Consider the following 24,930-nt stretch of genomic DNA (forward strand, 5'->3'; position numbering starts at 1 on the left):
AGAGACCCTGTGGGCCTCTCCTCCTCTGCACCCGGGACTGCTGCCCTCCATCCGCCCTGCGCACCTCCTGTCTTACCTCACACACATTTCCCCCAAGCCCCCTATCCTGACCCTGTCCTTTGTCACTCCCAGGCAAAGCCCTTGGGGAAAAACTCCCAGGTCAGAGCTGCCTCAGCCACAAGCACGGGGCCCTCAGCGAAGAGCGCTGTCCCAGCACTCCCTCAGAAGGCAAGGGCTGTAGCCGCCCAGGTGGCAAAGTGGGAGGAGGACTCGGAGAGCTGCAGTGAGGAGGAGTCGGACAGCGAGGGGGAGGCGCTGAGAACAGCAGCCTTGACCCAGGTGAGGCCCCTGCTGTCAGGCTCTTCTCTCCGGCTCAGTGCCGGAAGCCCCATCCCCCTCCGCTCACCGTGCCTGTTGACCCTTTCTGTCTCTTTGTCTCTGCATCTCTGCACAATGCCACACTTTGGGTGCGCTCCCCTGAGCCTGTGTGTCTCGCTGCAGGCAAAGTCCTCGGGGAAAGTCCTGCAGGTCAGACCTGCCTCAGGTCCCACCCAGGGCCCCCCTCAGAAGGCCGGGCCTGCAGCCGCCCAGGTCAAGACCAAAAGGTCCAAGGAAGACTCGGAGAGCAGTGAGGAGGAGTCAGACAGTGAGGACGAGGCCCCGACAGCCAAGACTCCAGCCCAGGTAGCTGCCCCCGCCAGGGGAGCAGCTCCACAGGGAGCTGTGGGGGAGGATGGCAGTGGGGCTCCAGCCCTGAGCGGATGGGGGCTCTGAGTCCAAGATCCTTCTGTAGCTTCTGACTTCTGTGTCCCTTCAGGCAAAATCAGCTGTGAAAACTTCTCAGACCAAGGTCTCCCCAAGGAAGGGTACCCCCATTACACCCGCATCTGCCAAGGTCCCACCAGTGCAAGTAAGCGCACCAGCCCCCTGGAAAGCAGGAACGGTGACTTCGCCAGCGTGCACATCATCCCCAGCCGTGGTCAGGGGCACCCAGAGGCCAGAGGAGGACTCTTCAAGCAGCGAGGAGCCGGAGAGCGAGGAGGAGACAGCTCCTGCCACATCTGTGGGACAGGTGAGGCGAAGTTTGTTTGGCTGGGTCAGGGCCAGCCCCCACGTGGTCCTTTGGCTCCTGTGACATGCCTCTTTTCCATGTCATTCCAGGTGAAGTCTGTAGGGAAAAGCCTCCCGGTGAAAGCTGCCTCAGCACCCACCCAGGGGCCCTCAGGGCAACGGACCACTCCAGGGCTCCCTGGGAAGGCAAGGCCTGCCGTGGCCCAGGTCAAAGCTGAGGTGCAGGAAGACTCAGAGAGCAGTGAGGAGGAGTCGGACAATGAGGAGGCGGCCTCAGCTACAGCACAGGTGAGACCTGGGAGGAGCCAACCTGCCCCACCCACACCGTCGCCTGGGATGGGGCTGAGGATGCACTTACCTAGGCTGCTCTTGCCCCAGGTATGCAGCAGCCTCAGCTCGGCCTCATTCCACACCTTCCACTCATCTCTGCCCATCAGAGCTGCAGGGTCGAGCTCCAGGGTCTCCTTCATCACCTTTTGAGCTCCCACTGAGATTTCTTTTTACACAAGCTCTGTTAAGTACCCCATCTGCCAGGTGCCAACTTATCTGGGGCTCCTTTGGCCCTGGCCCTTGGAGTTGCCAGCCTAGATCGCGGGGCGTGGACATGTACAGATTATTTCAGTGTGGTATGACAGTAGGGTTGAGATGGAGGATGTGTGCCTGGGCTAGCAGGGCGTGGCACGTGATGGTGTCTAGAGGTTTTTCGGTAGAGAAGACCTCTTGAAGAAGTGGCATCTAAACTGTGGGCTGAAAGAGTTGGCCAGGTGATGTGGAGTGTTCCAGGCAGAGAAACCAGCCTGCGCAAAAGCCAGGGGGTGGGAGAGTGCCTGGCTTTGCGAGTTTCCCCAAGCAGAACATTCTGGTGGGATCACTAGGGGAGACCATGTGAATGGCGAATGGTGGGAGGTTTGGAGCCAGGCTGCCTGGGTTCAAGTCCTAGCTCCACGTCCTAGCAAATGAAGTAATCCATTAGGGCCTCTGTTTATTCTTCTGTAAATTGGAAATCAACCTGCACAGAGTTGAGAATTTGATGAGATCTCAGCTGCCACACCCAGCAAAGGGCCTGCACACAGCAAGTTCTCATCCGTCTCCCTGAGGGAGCAGAATCAAGAGTTGCCTTCCAGCCTGGGAGAGTGGAGAGAAGTGAAGATATCTCACTCCCTGCATTCACCCACCCACCATTTATTATTTTTAATTGTCACTCTTTTTTTCACTAACCACTCAAATTAGTCATTTCTTGTTTCCCTGTACCAAAGCACACATTTTTATGGGTTTTTTCTTTTTCTTGGTCCTGATCTCACTATTATCTTGTAGGACCCAAGGTCCTATCATTCCTTTACTGAGATTTTAAACTATTCTTGGCCTTCCCAGCGTCTCAGGTTAGTAGTCTCCTATCCTGTTTTTCCAAGCTACAGACATATTCGAGACCAATGCCTTAAAAGTTTCAATGTGCCAATCACTTAATATCTTTCTTCCCATTTGAGCCTCTCACCTGTACCATGAGACAGTGTTCATTTACTTTGGTTTCTGGAAGAGGAAATTGGAACTTAGAGGAGTTGTTTGGTGACTTGCTCCAGCCCCACCAGCGCCTGCCTCCAAAGCCTTTGCCTTTCCCACTTCCTTCTGCTATATCTTGGCCAAAACTTTTCCAGCCACAGAAATGGTCATACTTTGGGGCCTTATTTTCTGTCAGGTAAAATTGAGCAGCCAGTCCCTCTCTGTAGAGGTGTAGCCTTTATAGCCTGATGCTCTGTCAGAAGCTACTGCCTTTCCTAGCTTCAAGAGGTCTGAAGAGCTTCTGCTAAAACAAGCAGGGCTGATAGGAGTCTTGTTGACTACCTTCTTTTCCTCGCCTTCCTCTGAAGGATGAGGATAATAACTGTCTCTGTTGTGGGGTTATTATGAGGATTGAAATAATACTTGTACGGCCTCACCCGCAAAGTGCTGTTCTATCCTGCGTAGCATTGCTGGGGTCAGAAATGAGTCACAATCTCTGATCTGCTCAGAGACACCCAGCCAGCTCAAAGTAAACCATCCATTGAGGGAACTGAGGTTCAAAACAAATTAACAGGACTTCCCTGGTGGCGCAGTGGTTAAGAAACTGCCTGCTAACGCAGGGGACACAGGTTCGAGCCCTGGTCCGGGAAGATCCCACATGCCACAGAGCAACTAAGCCCGTGCGCCACAACTACTGAGCTTGCGCTCTAGAGCCTGTGAGCCACAACTACTGAGCCTGCGTGCCACAGCTACTGAAGCCTGTGCACCTAGAGCCCGTGCTGCAGAGCAAGAGAAGCCACCACAGTGAGAAGCCCGTGTACCGCAACAAAGAGTAACCCCTGCTCGCCGCAACTAGAGAAAGCCCACACGCAGCAACGAAAACCCAATGCAGCCAAAAAAAAAAAAAAAATTAATTAAAAAATAATTAACGAAGTCAGAGAGTCCGTTCTGGAAAACCAAATGTGCCAGAGACTCAGGAAGGAGATGATTCGTGACTTAAATATCATAGAAAGACAGCCCTTGTGTGAGAAAGGCAGGAGAGAGATGTTCAGTCAGTGTTTGATGAATGGCCAGATAAGTGGTATGGTGCCTTCTGGGCCTGACCTTGTGATGTATGTTGATCTCATGTCCTGTGACATTGTTACACATACTTACCAGTTCCAGTGGCTTTTGTAGATTCCTTAGGATTTTCTGTATTCGGATCATGTCTGCAAATTAAGGGCAGTTTTACTTTTTTCTTTCTAATCCAGATGGCTTTTCTCTTTCTTGCCTTATTGCACTGACTAGAACCTCCAGTAAGATGTTGAATAGTAGTGAGGAGAGCAGACATCCTTGCCTTGTTTTTAATCTTACTGGTAAAGCATTGTCTTTCACTCTTTAGGTGTGATGTTAGCTGTAGGTTTTTCATAGATGCCCTTGATCCAGTTGAGGAAGTTTCCTTCTATTTCTGATTTGTTGAGAGTTCTTATCATGAATTGGAGTTAGGTTTTTATCAAATGCTTTTTCTCTATTGAAGTGATTTTTTTCCCCTTTGTTCTGTTAATATGTGTTACATTAGTTGATTTTCAGGTATTAAATCAATGTTTCATTCTTGGGATAAATCCATCTTGGTCATAGTGTATATTCCTTTTTATTTGTTGCTGGATTTGGTTTGCAAATCACTTGTTAAGGATTTTTGTGTCTGTGTTCATAAAGAATTTTGGTCTGTAGATATCATGTGATATCTTTGCCTGGCTTTGGTATTGGGTGATACTGCCTCATAAAATTAGTTGGGTAGTATTTTCTGCTCTGTTTTCTGAGAGTTTGTGTTGGATTGGTATTATTTCTTTCTTAATAGAATTCATCAATCAAGCCAACTGGGCCTGGGCTTTTTGTGGGGGGGGGGGTGATTTTTAGTTACTAAGTCAATTTCTCTAATTGATATTGGTATATTCAGATTTTATTATTCTTGAATCAGTTTCTATTTTGTACCTGTTAATAGTTCTGTGCACAGTTAATAATTTGTGCCTTTCTAGAAACGTTTCTGTTTTCATCTCAGTTGTCTGATTGGTTAACATAGATTTGTTCATAATATTCCCCTATAATCCTTTTAATATCTATAGGGTCTGTAGTGATGTCTTGCTTTCTTTCCTAATTTTTGGTAATTTGTGTCTTCTGTCCTATTCTTGGTGAGTTTAGCTAAAGACTTATCAATTTCTTTCTTTTCAAAGAAACAACTTTTGGCTTCATTGATTTTTCTGTATCATTTTCTTGTTTTCTGTTTCATTAATTTCCACTGTGATCTTTATTATTTCTTTCCTTACTTTGAGTTTGATTTGCTCTTCTTTTTCTAGCCTCTTAAGGTAGAATCTTAGATTTTTTTTCTTTTCTTTTTAAAATTTATTTATTTCGGCTGCGTTGGGTTTTCATTGCTGGGCATGGATTTTCTCTAGTTGCGGTGAGCAAGGGCTACTCTTCGATGTGCTGTGTGGGCTTCTCATTGCGGTGGCTTCTCTTGTTGTGGAGCATGGGCTCTAGGCACGCGGGCTTCAGTAGTTGTGGCACACAGCCTCAGTAGTTGTGGCTCGTGGGCTCTAGAGTGCAGGCTCAGTAGTTGTGGCGCATGGTCTTCGTTGCTCTGAGGCATGTGGGATCTTCTCAGACCAGGGCTCGAACCCATGTCCCCTGCATTGACAGGTGGATTCTTAACCACTGTACCACCAGGGAAGTCCCTGGAATCTTAGGTTTTTGATTGTAGCTCTTTCTTTCTAATGTAAACATTTAAAGCTATAAATTTCTGTCTGAGGACTGCATTAACTTTGTCTCATGAATTTTGAAATTTTTTTTTTTTTTGCGGTATGCGGGCCTCTCACTGTTGTGGCCTCTCCCGTTGCGGAGCACAGGCTCCGGACGTGCAGGCTCAGTGGCCATGGCTCACGGGCCCAGCCGCTCCGCGGCATGTGGGATCTTCCCAGACCGCGGCACGAACCCGTGTCCCCTGCATCGGCAGGCAGACTCTCAACCACTGCACCACCAGGGAAGCCCGAAGTGTTGTATTTTTAAATTTTTATTCTTTGAATGTATTATTAAGAAGTGGCTTAACTTGTAAGTATATTGAATTGTACAGATTTCTTTTTGTTGTTGATTTCTGATTTAATCCTGTGTGGCTGGAGAATATATTTTGTATGATTTCAGTCCTTTTAAACTTTTAAGACTTGTTAGGTCAACTTAGACTTGGTATCTTTTGTTTTGTTTTTGTAAGTCTATGTAAAAAACATTACTCTCCTCTGGATGACTTGAGTTCTGTGCTGCTAACCACCTTACCCTTAGTCATACATAGTCCATGCTTTAGAGAGTTTTCTTTCTTCAATTCATGACTGATAATTTCACTTGGTCCCATGCGAATGAGGGAAGCTGGGTTGTAGGGCATATCACTGTTCAAATGACATCTCTGAAGGAGACAGGGGCCTTGAGATGATGCCAAATTCCTCATCTGATTTCACATTAGCAAGGCTTGCTTTCACACTCTTATCAAGGATTTTGCTTTTCGTTGCTCTTATGTCTATAGTTCTGTCTATAGACTCTGACAAGCTTTTAGGGGATTCCTTGAATATCAGTTTAGTTTAGGATAAGCTGAAGAAAACCTCAAACAACAGTCGTTTTCCTTTTTGTTCTGCCATCCTGAGTACTTGGCTCCCATCTCATAGACTAAGATGGCTGCTTGAGCTCCAGCTATTACCTCAGCGTTCCAGGCAGCAGAGAGGAAGAAGACACATTTCCTACGTGTGTAAGAAAGTCAAATGTATGCTTGACTTACATCCATTAGCCAGAAGTTAATCACATGGCCACCTAGCTAAAAGGGAGCCTGGAAAACACCTTTGCTCTGGGTAGTCTTATACTTAGCTAACAGTAAGAAAAGTTCTCACAGTAATAAGTTTGAGTGCTTATTGTGTGCCAGGCACTGTGTTAAACACTGGGAATCTCCCATTTAATCCTCACCGTCCCTATGGGTAGACCTCATTTATTCCCATTTTATAGAGGAGGGAACTGAGGCCCAGTGAGGTCAAATGATTTGCCCAGGTTCACACAGCTATTACCGGAGGAGCCAGAACCCAGACTCAGGCATCTGACTCCAGAATCGGCATTCCTGGCTACCTGCTCTATTGCATCTCACCTCCTTTCCGTAATTCCCTTTTCTCCTTCCAGGTGAAGACCTCAGTGAAAACCACTCAGACCAAAGCCAACCCAGCTGCCACCAGAGTGGCTTCAGCCAAAGGGGCAGCATCAGCTCCTGGAAAAGGGGTTTCTGCAGCTGCTCAAGCCAAAGTGGGGTCCCCAGCCAAGGCAAGTAGGACCAGCACCAAAAGAGGTGCCAGGATGGGATGTAGAGGAGGCCAAGCAGTGGCCCCAGCCTGGACAAGGGTTCTGCACAAGCGGGAGTGATCTCCCCACAGCCATGCCCTGGGTGGGGCTTCACTTAAGGGGAACTGTGCTTTCTTCTTCCTTCCCTAATACTGTTCCCTCCTAATGATTCAGGTAAAGCCACCAGCAAGAGCCCCCCAGAGCAGTGCCGTCTCGGGCAGGGGCCAGGCGTCTGTGCCGGCTATGGGGAAGGCACTGGCTGCAGCAGCCCAGGCCCAGCTGGGGCCGGTCAGGGGCCCACAGGAGGACTCGGAGAGCAGTGAGGAGGAGTCGGACAGTGAGGGGGAGGTGCCCGCTCAGGTGAGGCCCGGGTGGGCAGAGAGCAGCCCTGTGCTTCCCCTCTGTGCCAGGAGCTGCCCACAGCACAGCTACACATGCCCCATCCATCTCCCGTCGCCCTTCCCTGACTCCGCTTCTCTCACTCCAGGCGAAGCCCTCAGGGAAGACCCCCCAGGTCAGAACTGCCTCAGCCTCCACCAAGGGATCCCCCAGGAAGGGGGCTGCCCCAGCACCCCCTGGGAAGGCAGGAGCCCCAGCCGCCCAGGCCGGGAAGCGGAAAGAGGACTCGGAGAGCAGCAGCGAGGAGGAGTCAGACAGTGACGGGGAGACGCCAGCAGCTGTGCCCCCAGCCCAGGTGAGGCCTCAAGAGGAAGCAGCTACAGTGCCAGGCCTCTGAGCCACTGACTGCCACCTACTCCTGCATCATAACATGGGTTCAGGGCCAGGTGAAGAAGGAATTAAGACCAGATTAAGGCTCTGACCCCAGGATCCTTTCCCCCAGCTCCTGTACCCCATGTCTCCTTAGGTGAAACCTGCTGTAAAAACCCCCTAACTAAGGCCTCCCTGATGAAAGGTGTCCTATGCACTCCCATATCTACCAAGGTCTCCACAGCACGAGTGGGCACACCAGCCCCATGGAAGGCTAGACCAGCAACTCCTGCCAAGCCCCCAAAGATGTCACAGGGCCATGAGAAGGCTTGGACTGTGATGCAGGTACCATGAGGCCCTGGGAAGCTGGAGGAAGTCACATCCCTCACCTGGGCCTGGGGCCTCCTGTAGGCATGTGTATCTCTCAAGGAGAGCTCTTCTAGCTTAACATGAAGCCTGGGGAGTGGGGAGAGGGAAGGAATGAGCAACTGACTTTTATCTTGACCATTTTCTCTCTGTCTGCTTGCACAGAAGAAGTTCAGGGTGACAAACTCCAGGACTCAGACATGTGATGGAAACAACGGGCTCAGGCCTGGTAGGGGTGATAGATGGCAACTGACATGGAGCCTTGGTGTCAGGAGAGACAGTAGGGAGTGGTGGCAACTAGGACAAACTGGAGAGCCCTTGTCTCATCTAGAAAAGCAGTCCCTGTCAGCTCCAGCCAGTTATGACCTGGTGGAGATGGACCCTTTGTAAGGCCAGATCTTCCATTTCTTTTTTTTTTTAATTTTATTTATTCATTTATTTTTGCTGCATTGGGTCTTCATTGCCGGGCGCACGCGGACTCTCTCTAGTTGCGGAGAGTGGGGGCTACTCTTCTTTGGGGTGCGCGGGCTTCTCATTGTGGTGGGTTCTCTTGTTGCGGAGCACGGGCTCTAGACACGCAGCCTTCAGTAGTTGTGGCTCACGGGCTTAGTTGCTCCACGGCATGTGGGATCTTCCCAGACCAGGGCTCAAACCCATGTCCGCTGCATTGTCAGGTGGATTCTTAACCACTGCGCCACGAGGGGAGTCCCTTGATCTTCCATTTCTTAAGGGAAGCTGGAAATCCCTGTTCCACGCTGAGCTCCAGCCCCTCATAAATGTCTGTTTTCTTCATGAGTAAACAAGCACCAAGAAGTGTAAGTGCTCCTAGCACTAACCTCTCTGCCTTCAGTGCATCAGACCACTACTGAACACGCTGTCTTATTGATAGGGACAAAAGGATGAAAGATGTTGGCCCTGCCCTCAAGGAGCATATAGTCTGTAGGGCAAGACAAGGTGACCGGATTATTGGAGAATATTCTGGTTGTGCTCTGATGGTGCTGGGAAAACAAGTGTCTGAGAGGCCAAACGAGACGATTGAGCTGAGCTTGGAGGAAGACCTGGGGTTCCCTAGGCACAAAAGTAGAGACAGACCCTCCAGGTTGGGGAGGGGAGTGTGGAAAGGGAGGGGGGATGTAAAGTCAGGTGGGTTCAGCAAAGGCCAGCTGTCCTGTAGGCAATAGTCACTTCCAGTTGCTTGTTATCAGTAACATTTATGGGGACCTAAATGCCAGACTAAGACACAAGGGTCCCAGCCACGTTTTGGACTGTGGTGCTTTTTGTAAAGTTTCTTTTGTTTGTTTTTTAATTTTTTTGGGGGGGGAGGGTGCTGCATTGGGTCTTCGTTGCTATGCTTGGGCTCTCTCTAGTTGCAGCAAGCAGGGGCCACTCCTCGCCGCGGTGCACGGGCTCCTTATTGTGGTGGCCTCTCCCATCGCGGAGCACAGGCTCTAGGTGCGCGGGCCTCAGCAGTTGTGGCTCGTGGGCTCCAGAGCACAGCCTCTGTAGTTGTGGCGCACAGGCCTAGCTGCTTCGCGGTATGTCGGATCCTCTTGGACGAGGGCTCGAACCCGTGTCCCCTGCATTGACAGGCAGATTCCCAACCACTGCGCCACCAGGGAAGTCCCTGTAAAGTTATAAACAGGTTATTGTATCAGTCGGGACATCCTAATCTGCAGGAGGAAACAGAGCTACTTCACAAGCGCTTAGATGCTAAGGGGATTGGTTATCTCAGTGCCCAATGTTTCAGGATAAGGTGTCTGTAAAGGTGGTTCCTTCAGCTCAGCATCATCAGTGACTCAGATTTCTTCTGTCTCTATGCCTCGTGTGCCTCATTGTCACAGCAGGGCTGCAGCATCTCCTAAAGAGCTAGGAAATCCCCCAGTTGACTTCCCCTCCCCTTGTCTCCTTGACCAGATCTAAGGCATGTGCTCTGCCCGCCCCCTGCCACCCCCCAAAAAAGTCACTCACTAATGAGAGGCCTGCAGTTCCTGTGATTGGCTAGGAGAAGGAGCCACCCTCTCCAAAGCCTGTGGTGGGGACCCCCAGAACAGAGTCAGGGTTCTGTGAGCAAGGAAGCCATGGGGGTGTGGCTGTTGCAGTGTGCATTGTAGTTGATTCATTTTAAAAATTGAGAAATACACAAATCAGGATCTTCTAGCTTTTCTTAAGAAATTGGAGGCTCAGGCAACATGGGTCCTGCTTTTCTGAGTGGTGAAAGTGGGGCCTTCGTGCTGGTAGGGAGGCGCAGAGCTGCCCTCTGCACCTGCCTAGGCTCCCCTGAGCTGGTCACCAACAGTGCCTTGCTGATCAATCACTGCTCTCCGAGTCATCCTCTGGCTCCTGACGGCTCTTCCCAGCCAGCCCGCTCCCCTCGTCTACGCCTGGCCCGGCAGGAGGCAGGCAGGAGGGGATAACAGCTGCTCGGAGCACCCTCAGCCAACTCCTGCTTTTAGCTGGGGCTGTGACAGCCAGGTGTGAGCTGTGCTGGGGCCCCTGGCCCCACCCCTGCCACTTTGTCCCGGGCCACTATCACCTCTCATTCAGATGCCCGGCCAACAGCATGCCAGCCCTCAGGTTTTAGTGGTGTCTGACTCACATATCCCTTTCACGTTCAGAGTCAGCTCTGGAGGAAGGATAGACAGAGTGGAGACCTGTGTTCTCAGTGGCTGGGAGGCATGCCAGGCCAGCAGCTGTGCCCCCCGTGTGTATATAGGGGGTCATGCTATCTTCCCCGGAGACTGAGGGTCGTTGCTCTCTGGCTGTGGTTTCCCCACCCCGGCCTCTCAGTTGTGCTTCCCCTCGGCTAACAAATGCCCCCTCACCCACCATATGCTTGTCCCGTCAGAAGGAGGGTAACTCCAAAACTGCCAGAAGCAAGACCCTGGCCCCAGCGCCCCCGGAGAAGAAGGCAGAGGGGTCCTCAACCAGCAGTGATGAGCTACCAGCGAGACAGGTAGGCCAGGCATTGTCTCTGAGGACCCTCAGGCTCAGAGCTGGGTAGGTGGGCCCGGGCATGGGGGCAGGTCTGTCCCACTTAAATAGCACTTCCCAGTTTCCTGAGCTCTTTCCTCTGTTTTAACACGTTCATCCTCACAGTAACCCTGGGAGGCAGGCAGCAGAGCCAGACAGTGTAGGGTCAGAGCCGGCTGCCCCGCCCACCAGCTCCAAGGCCTGGGCTTGCCTTAACCATGCTGAGGCCCGGCTGTTTCAGCTGTGAACAGGCAGGGTGGCAGTCCTGCTTCCCCGCTCTGCATGCTGGCACAGGTACACAGCGTGCCGCCAGGCAGGGAGGACCTGTGAATGCAGGAGAGCACGTGGTGGTGCCTCAGGAGTCAAGGCCCAGCAACTTGAAGTGATTTCCCCAGACTCCTGTGACCCATAAGGAGCCAAGGAAGGGGCAGACGCCGATACCCCTGCTTCCTGTTGGGAACTGGGAGCCTTCTCTGCAGGGCCTGTCAGAATCCCACAGGCCTGGTCCCAGACCGCACTCACGCACCTGCGGCCCACCCTCACACGCTGCCGGCCGTCCTCCCCTGACTCTACCCCTGAGGGCGGGACCAAGCCCACCTTGTCTGCCCAACTCCAGAGGCCCACTTTCACCTGGCAAGTGTCTGAGCTTCTGTGTGAACCCCAGGCCTCGCCTGCAGCTGGCACTGCCCTTTGTCCTCCTCTAGCCCCAAGTTCCTAGAAGCTTCTGCCAGGCCCTTCGGAGATGCTGGAGCCCGCAACCCCCAGACCAGTGGGTCTCCTTAACCAGCTCCCCTTAAGGACTTGCCTGGCGGTCCAGTGGTTAAGACTGCGCTTCCAATGCAAGGGGCACAGGTTCCATCCCTGGTCGGGGAAATTCCGCGTGCCACGCGGTGCAACCGAAAAAACAACCAGCTCCCCTTAGATATACCACGTGCTAATCAGTCCATCGGTAGAGTCAGATGCCATTTGCACACCCCCAGTGCTGGGGTGCTCACTGCCTTTCTCTCCTTAATAGCCTAGATTAGAAAAATACCCATGAGCAACTCCATCTACCATTGGTCACTTCCTGAGTGCCAAGGACTGTGCTAGGCCCCATACTTTCATTATTCTGTTTAATCCCCACAACAGACCTATGAGGATAGGTGCTTCTTGTTGGGTTTTTTGGGGGGTTTTTTTTGCGGTACGCGGGCCTCTCACTGTTGTGGCCTCTCCTGTTGTGGAGCACAGGCTCTGGACGCGCAGGCTCAGCAGCCATGGCTCACGGGCCCAGCCGCTCCGCGGCATGTGGGATCTTCCCGGACCGGGGCGCGAACCCGTGTCCCCTGCATCGGCAGGCGGACTCTCAACCACTGTGCCACGAGGGAAGCCCTAGGTGCTTCTTTTATTCCCATTTTGAGGAGGAAGGAATGAGGCCCAGAGAAGTTGGGTGAGCTGCCCTGGTGTCACAGGGCTGTAACAAGGGGACAGACCTGGTGTTTGAACCCAGGCTGTCCACTCTCTGGCACTACCCCGACACTCCCCTCTCCATGGCAGGAAGGAAGCAGGGCTTGGACACTGCCCTCTGGCTCTCTGGAGCGTTTTGGGGGCTGCCTCCTTCTCTGAGAAGGGTCAAAACAGCTGGGGGGGGGGGCCCGCTTCGCCCTTCTCTGCGGGGGTGGGCTAACACAACTGATACGAGCATCATGCTTAAACGGAACCATTTAATTGGTACGTTCGTCCTCAGTATTCTGGAGTCCCTATTAAAAAAGAGGAAAGGAAAAGGTCAGCACTTTGTGCATTCCCCGGGAGAATTCAGGGAAGATGGCACAGCTTGGGAAAGCTGCAGCCTCCTCCTAACTGGGGAGTTTTTATCTCCTTAATCCCAAGCTCACTAATTATTATTATTATCGTTATTATGCATTTATCAGGCACTTCTCTGTTGACGAGTTTCGCTGTTTTTATTATTAGCCCGTCCGTGCGGGAAAGGGATTGATCCCAGGGTGGTGGGCAGAGCCCCAGCCTGGGAGGCAGAGAGGGGATGTGGTCCATTCCCAGGCCCCCTCACTGTGCCTCAGCCTCCCCCCATGCAGGGGATGGGGCCTGCCCCCTTGCTCTGAGGGGCACCTTGGGGGGTGGTCCGTGGCTCAGCCCTGTTGTGCTGGCATTCACCCCAGGCCAGGGTCTGTGCTGGGGTCTGGGGTAAGTACCAAATTAAGAAGACTAGGCCCTGCCTTCAGAGTTTTAGGTTGAGTCAGAAAGAAAGAAGAGACCTGTAAGAAACTAAATGAGGGTGTTAAATCAGAGGCTTAGCATGGTTGGTCCTGGAAGGAGTTCCTGTCTGGTGCCTGGAGGACTAGCTTCCAGCCCTGTCTCTGACACCAGTTTGCTGGTCACCCTGGGTAGGGCCACTTGCCCTCCCTGAGCTTCAGCCTTCTCAACCCCTGGGGTGAGATTCCCTGGGGGCTGGTGAACCATGGAGGCTCCAGGCCACATCCCTGGGAGTGGGATTTCTCATCTCCCTGGGGTGGAGTGGGCCCAGGATCTGCTAACCAGTCCCAGGCAGCTGTGGGAGAGGCTTTGGAGAAGTGCTACCGTCCAGAGCTTGGGTACCTTCATAGCCATGTCCCTTGGAGTCAGCAGCCTGGGCCAATCCGCCCGACCCCTGCTCTGCCCCAGACTGGAATGAGGGCACTCTTGTGATGCGCTCAGCTGTGACTTCTAGAAGGCCCCCGGGTTTGGTCCTACAGGCGTCAGACCCTGTAGTAGGAAAGGAGCGCCTGCATTCCCTCTGGGCCCTCACTGCCCAGCACCTACACGGGGCGTCCAGCCAGATGTTCGGGCTGCTTCCATTTCCAGTGCGTCTTTTCTGACGTACCCCAGAAAGAAGGCCCTTGTCACCCCTGTGTGTACTGGGCAGACCAGAGGCCCTCCGGTGAGTGAGCCCAGGCTGGGGTTACTAATAGCCCTTTCAGCAGGTGGGACAGTGAGGCCCACGAAGCTCAGGGGCTGGGCTACAAGGTGAGGTCGTGGCAGAGGTGGGATCAGAAGTGCATCCCACATACCCCTGGGCAGCACAGCCCTCCTTCTGAACCCTCCCCAGTCCAGGGCTCAGCCAGGGTCCCCCTCGTGCCCCAGCCCCCAAAGCCAGGCCCCCTGCCCAGCCCCCAGCCCGGGGGAGGGAGGGGTGCACGGCGTGGGCAGGTGGAACAGGGAGGACGCTTCTGCTGAGGAGCTGCTTTTAACATCCCAGACGCTATTGTTTGCCTCAGTGGGCTTGTTGCCTCTCTTCATCCCCGACAATCTGTTCCTCTGTCTTCTCACATATATATAGATCCCCCCTCCCTCAACTGTAAGCCTTCTCCCACTTTCCATCTTCTCTCTTTCATCACGTGGGAAGGAAGGCTCTGGAAGTGGCAGATCCGAGCAGCCATGGGGGAGGCCGTTTGGCAGGGGTAGGAAGGGCCCAAGCCCAGCAGAGCTTCCCCACTTGGGTGGGCCCCTTTCTGCTTTCCTTTTTACTTTACCTCTCCCGCAGCACCCTGGGAGGAGGTGGAGTCAGGCTCGGGAGGTGGACAGAGACCTGGGTCCCAGACCGTGGCCGTGGGCAGCTCCCGCCTGCTGCCCTCCTCTCCCCGTGGGGATGGGGCTGGGGCCAGAACCCAGACCCGACCTGACCTTTGGGGACTGGAAAGTAGGCTCCCCAGATGCCCTTCTGTGCAGTGGGCATATTCACTGGAGCTGTGGTTCCCAGACATCTGTAGAATACCAGGTGGTGCTGCTTTCTTTCTCTTTGTTTCAGTGTCTCACTGGAAAATGCAAAGCATACCCACAGATAGAACAGTGTACAGAGCTCCCAAGTACCATCCCCAGCTTTGGTAGTTCTGAACTTGTGACCAAGCTTGTTTCATCCAAACCTTCAACTCACTTCCCCAACACCACTGAATCCCTTTTTTTTTTTTTTTTTTTTTAAGCACTATCTCTAATTAGTTGACCCACCTAGTTAGTGTCCCCATTTCCCCAGTTGTCTCATGAATGACGTTTTCTATATCTGGCATGGTCAGATAGGAGTCCATGTAAGAGCTACACACTGTACTGGGTCCCTTCGGTCTTACTCTGTTGATTTTCCCTGTGTAGTTTATTTGTTGAAGATACTGGGCCGATGTAGTTGGGTTGCTGCATCCTGGCCACAGCCTCAGGAGGTGGCATCAGACTCTTGGGCATGGGTCAACTAGATTGTGAACGACTCCCCGGGTGAATCATGTATAACAACCAGGCAACTGAGGGGGGCGCTGCTTGGAGCACCCCACACGGCAGGTGTCTCTGAAGTCAGCTAGAGGAGGGAAGCTGAATTGCACGTTCTGGCCCTGACTCTGCTTCCGTTGGGCCGTGTGACCTTGGGCAACTCTCCTCCCCTCTCTGGACTTGTGGTTTTCCCATCTGTATGGTGGAGCTAACGCTGCTGACCTCAGGGGTTTATGTGAGGGTCACATGGGCTCCTGTGAGCTGTGAGGTGCTGTGCGGGGTCTTAGTGGGTGTGTGGACTGGGAGTGAGCTGGGAGTGCCCTGGGCAGCTAGAATGGCCTCTGACTGTGCCCAGCCACCCCAAGCTCTCTGGACCCCTTGTCTTATAAAACCCTCCCCTACCCACCTTCCCCTTCCTCTTCCCCTGGCCAAGCCTTTAATCACTGGGGGGGTGTGTTTTGTTTTTGTTTTTCAAGGTGATTAAAACCCCTCTGATTTTTGTCGACCCTAATCGTAGTCCAGCTGGCCCAGCTGCTACCCCCGCCCAAACCCAGGCTACAAGCACCCCGAGGAAGGCCCAGGCCTCAGAGAGCACACCCAGGAGCTCCTCTGAGAGTGAGGATGAGGATGTGATCCCCGCTACGCAGTGCTCGACTCCTGGTGAGCACAGGCCCACTGTGCAGGGCTGACTCCCCTGCTGCAACTGCCAGACACACGCACACACACCCACGTGCACACACACACACACCCACACTGGGCTGGCTCAGGTGAAGTAGCTGCTGGGGCTTCTCTGTGCTGGCTCCAAAGGGTAGATCCCAGACCAGAGGATAGAAGCTGCAGGGACCAGGTTTGTAGTATAAGGAAGAGCTTTGTAACAACTGACTGACTGAACATGGAGAGGGCTGTGAGGTAGTGAGCCTTCCGTTCCTGGTGGCATGTAAAGGGGAGGGGTTAGGTAATCCCTAAACAGAGACATGTAGGGAAGGATTCCTGGAGATAGGACCAGATCTGGGATTTCTTTGACTTTTTTTTTTTTTTTTTTTGCGGTACGCGGGCCTCTCACTGTTGTGGCCTCTCCCGTTGCGGAGCACAGGCTCCGGACACGCAGGCTCAGCAGCCATGGCTCACGGGCCCAGCCACTCCGCGGCATGTGGGATCTTCCTGGACCGGGGCACGAACCCGTGCCCCCTGCATCGGCAGGTGGACTGTCAACCACTGCGCCACCAGGGAAGCCCTTCTTTGACTTCTGACAATCTGTGATTCTAACAGTGATAGCAAGAAAATGGTTAATTACTATTATTATTACTAGAACACTTTTTAATGAAGATGTTAATACCTGATCTTGGTAGCCTAATTAAGAAATGCAGATTAGCACAAAAGAAAAAACCTCACTTGGAATCCCACTGTCCAGAATAATTACTGTTAACATTTTACAACTATTAACTTTGCAAAAACCTAAGATAACGCCATGTGTTTTTAGTGAGACCACACCGTACACACGCTCAGTAATCTTTATTTGGTATGTTGTGACGTTACATATTTACAGCATGATGCCTGCTGGCTACAGAGTGGTCACTGGGGTGGGATCCTGCAGTTCGCTTAGCCAGCACCACGTTGGAGGAAGCTGAGCGTTTTGTTTGGGGTGTTTGGCTGTCATGAACAGTGCTGCAGTGAACATGTGTAATCGAGCCTCTGCACATGACCAAGGCTGTCCTCAAGAGAGACTGTTTTACATGCGCGGAGAGTCACGTTTGGCTCCAGTGCTCTGCCTGTTGCTCAGGGGGAGCGGCCTGGCCAGCGGCGGGGGCGGGGGGGGGTGGCTGAAGGTGGCGAGGACAAGGCCTGGGGTGACAGCCACAGCAGTCGTGTCATCTCCCTGTCATGTGGAGGCAGTGGCAGATCCCGCCTGGAAGGCTCAGGAGGGGATTTAACGGGCTTCTACCACAAAGGCCCCGGGCACCGCTCAGGATGGGCTGAGAGATTGGGTGTTGCTCCTCCGGGGAGGCCACGGGCTCCTGTGCCCTGACGCAGCCCCTCCCGCTCCGTCTCAGCCATTAGGACCAGCGTGGCAACTGTGCCCACGGCCCACCCCAGGGCAGCCCTCAGAGCCAGCATGGTGGGGGCCGGCAGCAGTGAGGACACCAGTCGGGTGTCTGAAGGCAAGAAACAGGAGACGCCAGCCACTCAGGTACCCGACGGACCGGGGGGCGCTGTGCGGGCTAGCAGGGCTGCGGGGCTCCCTCCTCTGCCCCCACTTCCCCACAGGGCTTCTGGGTGGCAGCGCAGTTGCTTTCACCTGCCCCCTCGAAGCCAGAGCCTTTCCTGGCCTGGCCGCAGCCCTGATCCGAATTAGCCTTGCGTGATCTGGCACGTGGCGCCCGGGCAGAGCCAGCCCTGCTCCCTGAGTCCCTCAGCAGCTTTTTCAACAATGTCAGGCCTTTGGTTTGTTTTTTCTCTCCCGGTTTGAAGAAAAGTTTCCCGTTGTCGGTGTTTGTCATAGTGACCATGAGCGTTCTTTCCAGCCTTCACGGATTTCAGTGCATTTTTATTTATTTGGTCCTTGCTGGAACTTAAAAACCGGGCAGGGGAGAGTTAATGGCTCATCATCCAAATGATGAAACTGAGCACCACGCCCTCAGCAAGAGGGTCCAGACGTGACCAGGATCAGGCAGGGTCAGAATTGGGGCTCCTGCATTCCAGTCCATTGCTCTCGGGGCTGTAGGGTTTGTTTCCCTGACCCCTTGTGCCCACCCCTTTTTTCTGAGAAGGCAGGGGGAGGGAGAGCTGGGGAGGCGGCAGCAGGACTTGGGCACCTCCACTCAGAGGGGCTCATCACGAGCTACAGCTCAAAAAGAGCTTCCTGGGAGCATGGGTGCTGAGTGGGTGGCTGGCTTGTGGTCACGGCACCCAACAACCTGCATCCATTTGGCCGTTCAGCCAGCAGATGGTGCTGAGCATCTGTCCATGTGGGACACTGAGGATCCAACAGGAAGAAGACAAGGAGGGTCCCTGCCCTCGTGGAGTTCCCAAGGCGGGGGTCGGCCATTAAACAAGGAGACCAGAAGTTAAAGTACTCACCAACTAGGGAACCGGGGGATGACCTGCTTTAGAAAGGACGGGCCAGGGTGGCCTCCCAGAAGAGGCAGCACTGAGGCTGGAGAAGCAGCCAGGCCTGGGCGAGCTGGGGAGCCCTCCAAGCAGGGAGACCCAGGTGCAGGGACCTCTGGGGAAGCACTTGGGGGTTGGAGAGCTGGAAGAAGCTGGGGCGGAGGGGCCAGGCCTGACAACGCATGGTGAGGACCTGGTGAGGGCCGCGGGGGGAGCCTGGAGGTTTCAGCGAGGGATCACACCCAGGTTTCGTTCCGTTCCGTTCTCTGTCCTTGGCCGCTGCCGTGTGTGGGAAGCAGGAGTGGCACCAGGGAGACCGTTAAGGAGGCTGTTACAGCCACGAGGCTAGAGGCGCAGATTGAGGGGTGGGGCCTCCGGTGGAGCCTGAGCTGCTTCCCTCCCCTGGGCTGGGAGCTGTCTTTGGACCTCTGAGAACGCTATGATTAGCTCATAACCTGAAGCCTGGCACCATTTTCTGCCCAGATGGTGGCGTTGCCCCTTTGCCCCTCAGTCCTCCACTCCAGCCCCAGGTTCCTCTTGCAGCTACAGGTCCCCTTCCACCCCAGCCAGACAGGATCTGACCAGGCTGTGGCATGGTGGCATCCCGGGAGCTTGGGAGTCTCAGGGCTGCCTTTGGCTGTCCACAGGTGACAAAGAGGAACCCAGCTCACCTCCCGCTGACCCAGGCTGCCCTGAAGGTCCTTGCCCAGAAAGCCAGTGAGGCCCAGCCTCCTGCTGCCAGGACCCTGTCTTCAAGTGGGGTGAGCTGGGGAGCTGGGGGCCAGGCCCCACTCTGGAGGGGACGGTCATCAGAGACCGCAGAGGGTAGAAGGCAGGGCCCAGGCAGGGGCCTGAGTCCCAGCACCAGCACTTACCAGCACTGGCCTTAGCACACACGCTTACCTCCCGGGCTTCTGCTGCCCGTCTTAGAGAGTTGTGGGAGGATTAAATGAGGCCTGTGTGCGAAGCAGCTAACACGGTGCCTGGCCCTTAACTGAGGTGTTCAGTAAGCACCAGATCTTATTTCCCCTAATTTTTCCTTTCACCCTTTCTCCTCTCACCAAATTAGACCAACAGTGCTCGGGGAACACTGCCCGTGACGAGTCCCCAGAGCACCCCCGCGCATGCCAGAGGGGCCAACAAGCTCAGAAAGCCTGAGGTTCCTGCAACCCAGCGGGCCATAGCCACTCCCTCGGGACGCCCCAAGGCCAAGGCCTCTGGGACCTCAGATGACAGCAAGGACAGCAGTGGCAGCTCTTCAGGGAGTGAGGACGATGCTGAGGGGCCCCAGGTGGCCCCATTGACCCACCGGCCAGGTGAGGGTCCTGGGAGGAAAAGGCTGGGGGACCTGGTGGAGCCCTCGCCTCAGGCCTCTGCTTTGTATCTCCACTTGTTCTGCGGCTTTGGCCTAGCCATCCCACACAGGTTCTCAGTTTACCCAGCTGCACAACCCCACAACAGAGTTGGTCCATGTGATGTTAGAGGCCTTCCTACTTGGCTGTTTGGCCACTCCCAACTTTTTGGTATCAAGCTCCCCTAACTGAGGCCCCAAAATCCCAGGGCCATGCCTCCCTTGGGAATTAGAAGGTTTTGGCATTCAGGTGTCTCACTTGGAATGCTGTGAATAGCAGTAGACCTTGGAAGGGAGCAGATGACGCCTTGGGGGGGAGGGGGAGGCACATACACAGGGACCAGGCCATCCTGGGGCCCTCCTGAGGGCTCCGGCCTGTCTAGCTGGCACAGGGTACCTGGGACTCCCAGTAGGATACCTGTGCTTCTCCAGTAGGTCCGGCCCCCTCCAGGAGGGAGACGTTGGTGGAAGAGACCACAGCAGACTCCAGCGATGATGAGGTGGTGGCACCTTCCCAGGTAACCGCGAGGGAAGGGGCTGGCAACCTTGGGGGCCTTGGGGCAGGAGCCCCAGGCCAGGCTCTCGCCCACCTACGCAGTTGTAGGCCGAGGCCACGCCCTGGCTCATGGGTCTGGGCTCTTCCTTTTCCCAAGGGCCCTGGGCAGGGCCCTGTCCGTGTGGAGCCAGGCTGGCTCCTGCCCCGAGGCCCCTTTGCGGCATAAAGTCGTGAGCAGCGGACTCTTGGAGTCTGTAGACAGGGCTTACCTTGATTTAGGTGATCCCCATATAAAAACACTCTCTAACAGATGGGGCTTCTTTTAAGGTTATCACCTGTACGTAGCAAATGCTAGTAGTGCTCTTCCATTTGCGTTAGTAAGAAGAAGTTTCCTTTTTAAATGTGCCTGTTCAAACTACGTATTAATTAAAATAGTGCAGGAGGTACTCACAGAGGGCTGGTGTGCCCACCACCCAGTAGGGCTGGCCCAACCCTTGGGGTCCCTATGCTGGTGTCCTCATAGCAGGCCATACACTGCTGGGCCTCTTCACACTGGGCTTCTTCAGTCTCTCCTCTCAGGTTATGTGACCCCTGGGCTGACTCCGGCCAGTTCCCAGGCTTCAAAGGCCACTCCCAAGCCAGACCCCAACCCCTCGGTTTCCTCTACTCCGGCCACCAGAGATGCCCCAGACGGCAAGCAGGAGGAAGTGGAGCCCCAACAAGCAGCAGGCACCATGTCCCCTAAAACAGGTGAGTCGAGGACTGCAGGAAGGACACAGCAGGATGTGAAAGGACAAGGCAGGGGCCCCTTTCCCTCCCTCAGGAGCCGTCCCACCAACATGGTCCTGTCTGCCAGCAGGGCCTCCCCAAGTGAGGCCTGGTACCCCTGCATCAGGCCTGGAGGTGCTCATGAAAGGGCAGGGGCCTGCACCCGCGGGGCTGGCTGCTGTGGTCTAGGGCAGCCTGGAGGTTGGGTTATCCAGCCCTGTGGGATGCTGGTGCCCCTGGTAGGGTGACCCCTGCCTTAGAGGAGGTGCACCTTGACTTTCAGGGCAGGCCTTGGCTCTCTCTAGCTGTCCGTATTGACTTTTCTTCCTAACGGGTAGGCTCATGGTGCGGGACGTCGGGACTCAGGGTTGCTCAGACAGAAGGTGGGGCCACGTTTGGAGAAGTCTTCAGCACATGGCGACGACCCCCAGGCTATGGACTGACGTTCTCTAAAGCCTCAGACGAGCCCCTGGCCTCTCTGGACCTCAGCGCCTTAACCAGACAGGGCAGGGGTTGATGCATCCATTGATGTCACGTAGAAAATGGCACATGTGGAAAATAGTCACGCAGTGTTTGGAGGGCAGACTGGAGTGCTCAGGTCACCTGGCCTAGGGCATCAGCCACCGCTGGCTGTGCCAGTGCTATGGGACATTTAGAGGGTACACCTGGGACAGCTCTAGGGGTTCCCTGGCCTTGGTGTTCTAAGGTGTTTGGTAGACAGGAAACAGAGAAGTGGGCTGCAGGGAGAGAGGTTGCCGAGGCACCCTGTGCCCTCCTCAGCTCCCTTCTCTAGTCGACTCCTGTCCTTGCCAAGAAGCACCAGAGGACTGAATTGGGCCTCCGTCTGTCCTGCAACCCACTCTGCCCACCACCCCTGGCCCACTAGGGCTCTGGAGCCAGAGCTGCTGCAGGGCCCACTGCACACTGCCGGGAACAGCCCTCTCCTCCCCACGTGGAGCAGGGCCAAGCCACCAGCACCTCCCCAAGCCCAGGGTGTCGGCGCACTTGTGCTGTGAGGCCCCGAATGGAGCTGAGACCTGCCAAGTCACCTGTGAAGTTGGGGCGACGTCAGGACATATGCTGAGTCCCACACCCCCCAGTCCCTGGGCTTTTCGTGCAGCTTGCCTGGTGCCGGGTCAGCAGAGGAGTCATTGCTCACTTTCTTCCCCAGCGTTCTTCTCTTTGTGAGAGGCGGGTGTGACAGGGAGACATTTTAGAGGGGGCTGTGGAAGGTTTTTCACACGTGTAGCCAGCATACAATTATCAAAGGAGAGCAGAGGCGTGGAAAATTCTAAACAAAGGCTGCAGCAGGAGTCGCTCTGGCAGGCAGTAAACCTGCTTAGTCAGCCACCATGTGCATGTTCACTGCATCTAGCACCCCCAGGCCACACCACCTGGACCCCTGACCACGGAGGGCCTGGGCCCACTGTGCGCAGATGGGCTTGAGTTGACTGACCGCGTGGCCTTCGCTTTTATTATGAGTCTGTGATTTAGAATGGGGGTGAGGGGGCTCACAGTTCATCTAACCCCTCATTTTACAAATGGGGAAACTGAGTTTGGTTGTCGGACCCAGAACCCAGGCCTCCTGCCTCCCAGTGCTGGACTCCTGACTGGTAGATACTATCCCTATCCTGACGGTTAGATTCTTTGATTTGTTGGTAGATTTCAAGCCCATTGATGAACATTCTGGAGTTAATTTCCATCCCCAACCTGAACTTGAGTTTTTAGTGTGAGGAGACAAGAAAAGAGCTCTAAGTTAGAAGCTGGCAGAGAGGCGTGAGCCGGGGACCCAGTGGGGCCCCGCCATCCCTCTCTGTACTGCACCAGAGGAGGTCAGGTCTGCGCTGGAGCCCCTTGACTTTCATTCCACGAGAGGTCTATTTCCTGATTCTCTCAGATCCGTGACCCCGGGTCCTCTCTCCATAGGCAGAAGAGAGGCTAGCGCCACACCTCAGAAGACCGGGAAGGGGCCCAGGAGCCCCCAGACCTCCATGCAGGCGCTGCAGAGCGACATCACCCGGCGCCTGCTGAGCGAGCCCTGGCCCCTGAGTGAGGCGCAGGTGCAGGCGTCGGTGGCGAAGGTGTTGGCGGAGCTGCTGGAGCAGGAGAAGAAGAAGGCCATGGGTGCGGCCAAGGAGGGTAGCCGGAAGGGCCGCCTGGGCAACAAGCGGAAGCTCTCCGAAGACCAGACAGCCGCCAGTGCCCCCAGGAGCAAGAAGAAGAAGCAGCTGGGGGCTGGGGATGGCGGGGAGCGTGCGGTCTCCCCAGAAAAGGCCCCCAGGACTTCTAAGGGGAAATCCAAGAGGGACAAAGCGAGTGGTGACATCAAGGAGAAGAAGGAGAAGGAGTCTCCCGGCTCCCAAGGGGCCAAGGAGAAGCCAGAAGGGGAGCCGGGGAAGGTGAAGGGTGAGGGGGGAGACCAAGGCAACCCAAAGAGCAAGAAGGAGAAGAAGAAAGCCGACAAGAGTAAGTGCCCAGTGCAGTCCCGGAGCGCGTTCCCCAGCCCCGCCGAGCGCTGTCGGTCACCTCCCGGGCAGGCAGCCCCCAGCCAGCACAGAGATGTGGCTGAGCATGGCTTGTCCATGGTGGGCAGGATGGGCAAAGCCAGCACCAGGTGCCGGAGCACAGGGCCACCGCTGCTGAGAAGGTGCTCACGGCTCCAGGGCGTGTGCCCACGGAGCCCGTAGCTCCCTCACAGCAGCCACCGCCACGCGCACTTGCAGCTCAGACCCCTGCGATCCAGGCTCCTGGACAGCAGCCGCCCCTCAGCGCGCTCTGCACTGGTCTCCACCTGCGGCAGGGCTGCCTTTAACCCTCACTCCGGCCCTGTATGATGGGTGATAACTCATTCCCATTTACAGGTTGAAAGGGTCTTTTTAAAATAAATGTGTAGAAGTTTTACAGAGTGAGTTAAAGGAAAATGGTAATAGTCCAGATGGTCCACGGATGGAGCAGAAATCACGAGGCTGTCCCGAGGGCCAGGGCAGGTGGTCGCAAAGGCCTATGGACCTGTGCTTTGACGGCTCCCCATGGTGTGGGGCATCGGGAGGGGAGAGCTCCAGGGCCCCTGGAGACCCGCCCCCTGTGTCTCTCGACATTGACGCCAACATTTAAGACTAGCACCTGTTGTTTAACAAGTTTACTTTCTTCCCTTAGAAAAAAAAGACAAGGAAAAAAAAGAAAAGAAGAAGAAAGCAAAAAAGGCCTCAACCAAAGACCCTGACTCACCATTGCAGAAGAAAAAGAAGAAAAAGGTAGAGTGAGTTCCTGAGGAGTCTCAGGCGCGAAAAGGGGGCCCAAACCCAGTCCCCAGGGTGAATGTGATCAGCCCCAGCCTCTGCATGTCAGGGTAGGGGTTCGTGTGGGCCAGACCTGGTCCCTGTGCCCCTTCCATTCTCAGGGTCCAGAACGGGGGCTTGTGCGTTATGATACACTAGAGAAGAGCTAGGGGTGGGGCGTCACCCTGAGGGGCACGAGGTCTGTGCACATGGGCACCATGGAGTGGCCCTATCTTGCCTGTGAGATAGAAGGATATTCTTATGACAAGTGAAGAAAGCAGAGCCCCCCAGGTGGGCAGGGAGGCCAGGTGGGCTGTTGCAGGTTTCCAGGTGAGAGGAAACGTTCCCTGGCATGTGTGTGCCCCAGCGGGCAGGGCATCCCCACGACAGAAACACACACAGTCTGCTTCATGCATGTCAAGGGCTGATTGCCTGGCGAGGGGGCCCTCAGTGCCTTATACTCAGGCGCAGTTCTCACCGTGGCCAGCAGGGCTTCAGCTGTGGTCAGAAAAGCTGAGCACCTGCTGCTGCAAAGTCCTGAGCTCCTTCCTCCAGAGCACACGGGGGCCGCCATCCCTACCCTCGGGATCTCTGTATGCCCAAAATCTGTTCTGGGGGAGCCACGAATCCTCAGGAGACAACTGTCACATCCCCTCCTGGTGGGGGCAGCGTGGGTGGGGAGATGCTTCAGGTACAGGGGCCTCTCATACGTACTTCTCTCTTCACAGAAGAAGACGGCAGAGCAGACTGTCTGA

At 54.8% G+C, this 24,930-nt stretch overlaps 1 protein-coding gene across 2 annotated transcripts in view; it reads left to right on the forward strand.

Annotated features, from left to right (window-relative positions):
- The window catches only part of TCOF1 (treacle ribosome biogenesis factor 1), a 38,017-nt gene extending 13,087 nt beyond the window's left edge, over nucleotides 1-24,930 (forward strand). Inside the window, exons 10-25 of one of the 2 annotated variants that reach the window (XM_065873587.1) lie at nucleotides 133-339; nucleotides 502-684; nucleotides 818-1,072; nucleotides 1,162-1,359; nucleotides 6,754-6,891; nucleotides 7,084-7,269; nucleotides 7,397-7,603; nucleotides 15,651-15,834; nucleotides 17,226-17,362; nucleotides 18,930-19,043; nucleotides 19,352-19,598; nucleotides 20,066-20,151; nucleotides 20,696-20,879; nucleotides 22,824-23,363; nucleotides 24,054-24,151; nucleotides 24,904-24,930. In XM_065873587.1, the coding sequence (XP_065729659.1) occupies nucleotides 133-339; nucleotides 502-684; nucleotides 818-1,072; nucleotides 1,162-1,359; nucleotides 6,754-6,891; nucleotides 7,084-7,269; nucleotides 7,397-7,603; nucleotides 15,651-15,834; nucleotides 17,226-17,362; nucleotides 18,930-19,043; nucleotides 19,352-19,598; nucleotides 20,066-20,151; nucleotides 20,696-20,879; nucleotides 22,824-23,363; nucleotides 24,054-24,151; nucleotides 24,904-24,930 (2,991 nt within the window). The remainder of the gene's footprint in view (nucleotides 1-132; nucleotides 340-501; nucleotides 685-817; nucleotides 1,073-1,161; nucleotides 1,360-6,753; nucleotides 6,892-7,083; nucleotides 7,270-7,396; nucleotides 7,604-15,650; nucleotides 15,835-17,225; nucleotides 17,363-18,929; nucleotides 19,044-19,351; nucleotides 19,599-20,065; nucleotides 20,152-20,695; nucleotides 20,880-22,823; nucleotides 23,364-24,053; nucleotides 24,152-24,903) is intronic. The other variant, XM_065873588.1, reaches the window with a different exon arrangement.

This window comes from Phocoena phocoena, chromosome 3, assembly GCF_963924675.1.
Source record: "Phocoena phocoena chromosome 3, mPhoPho1.1, whole genome shotgun sequence".
Taxonomy (NCBI): Eukaryota; Metazoa; Chordata; class Mammalia; order Artiodactyla; family Phocoenidae; genus Phocoena; species Phocoena phocoena.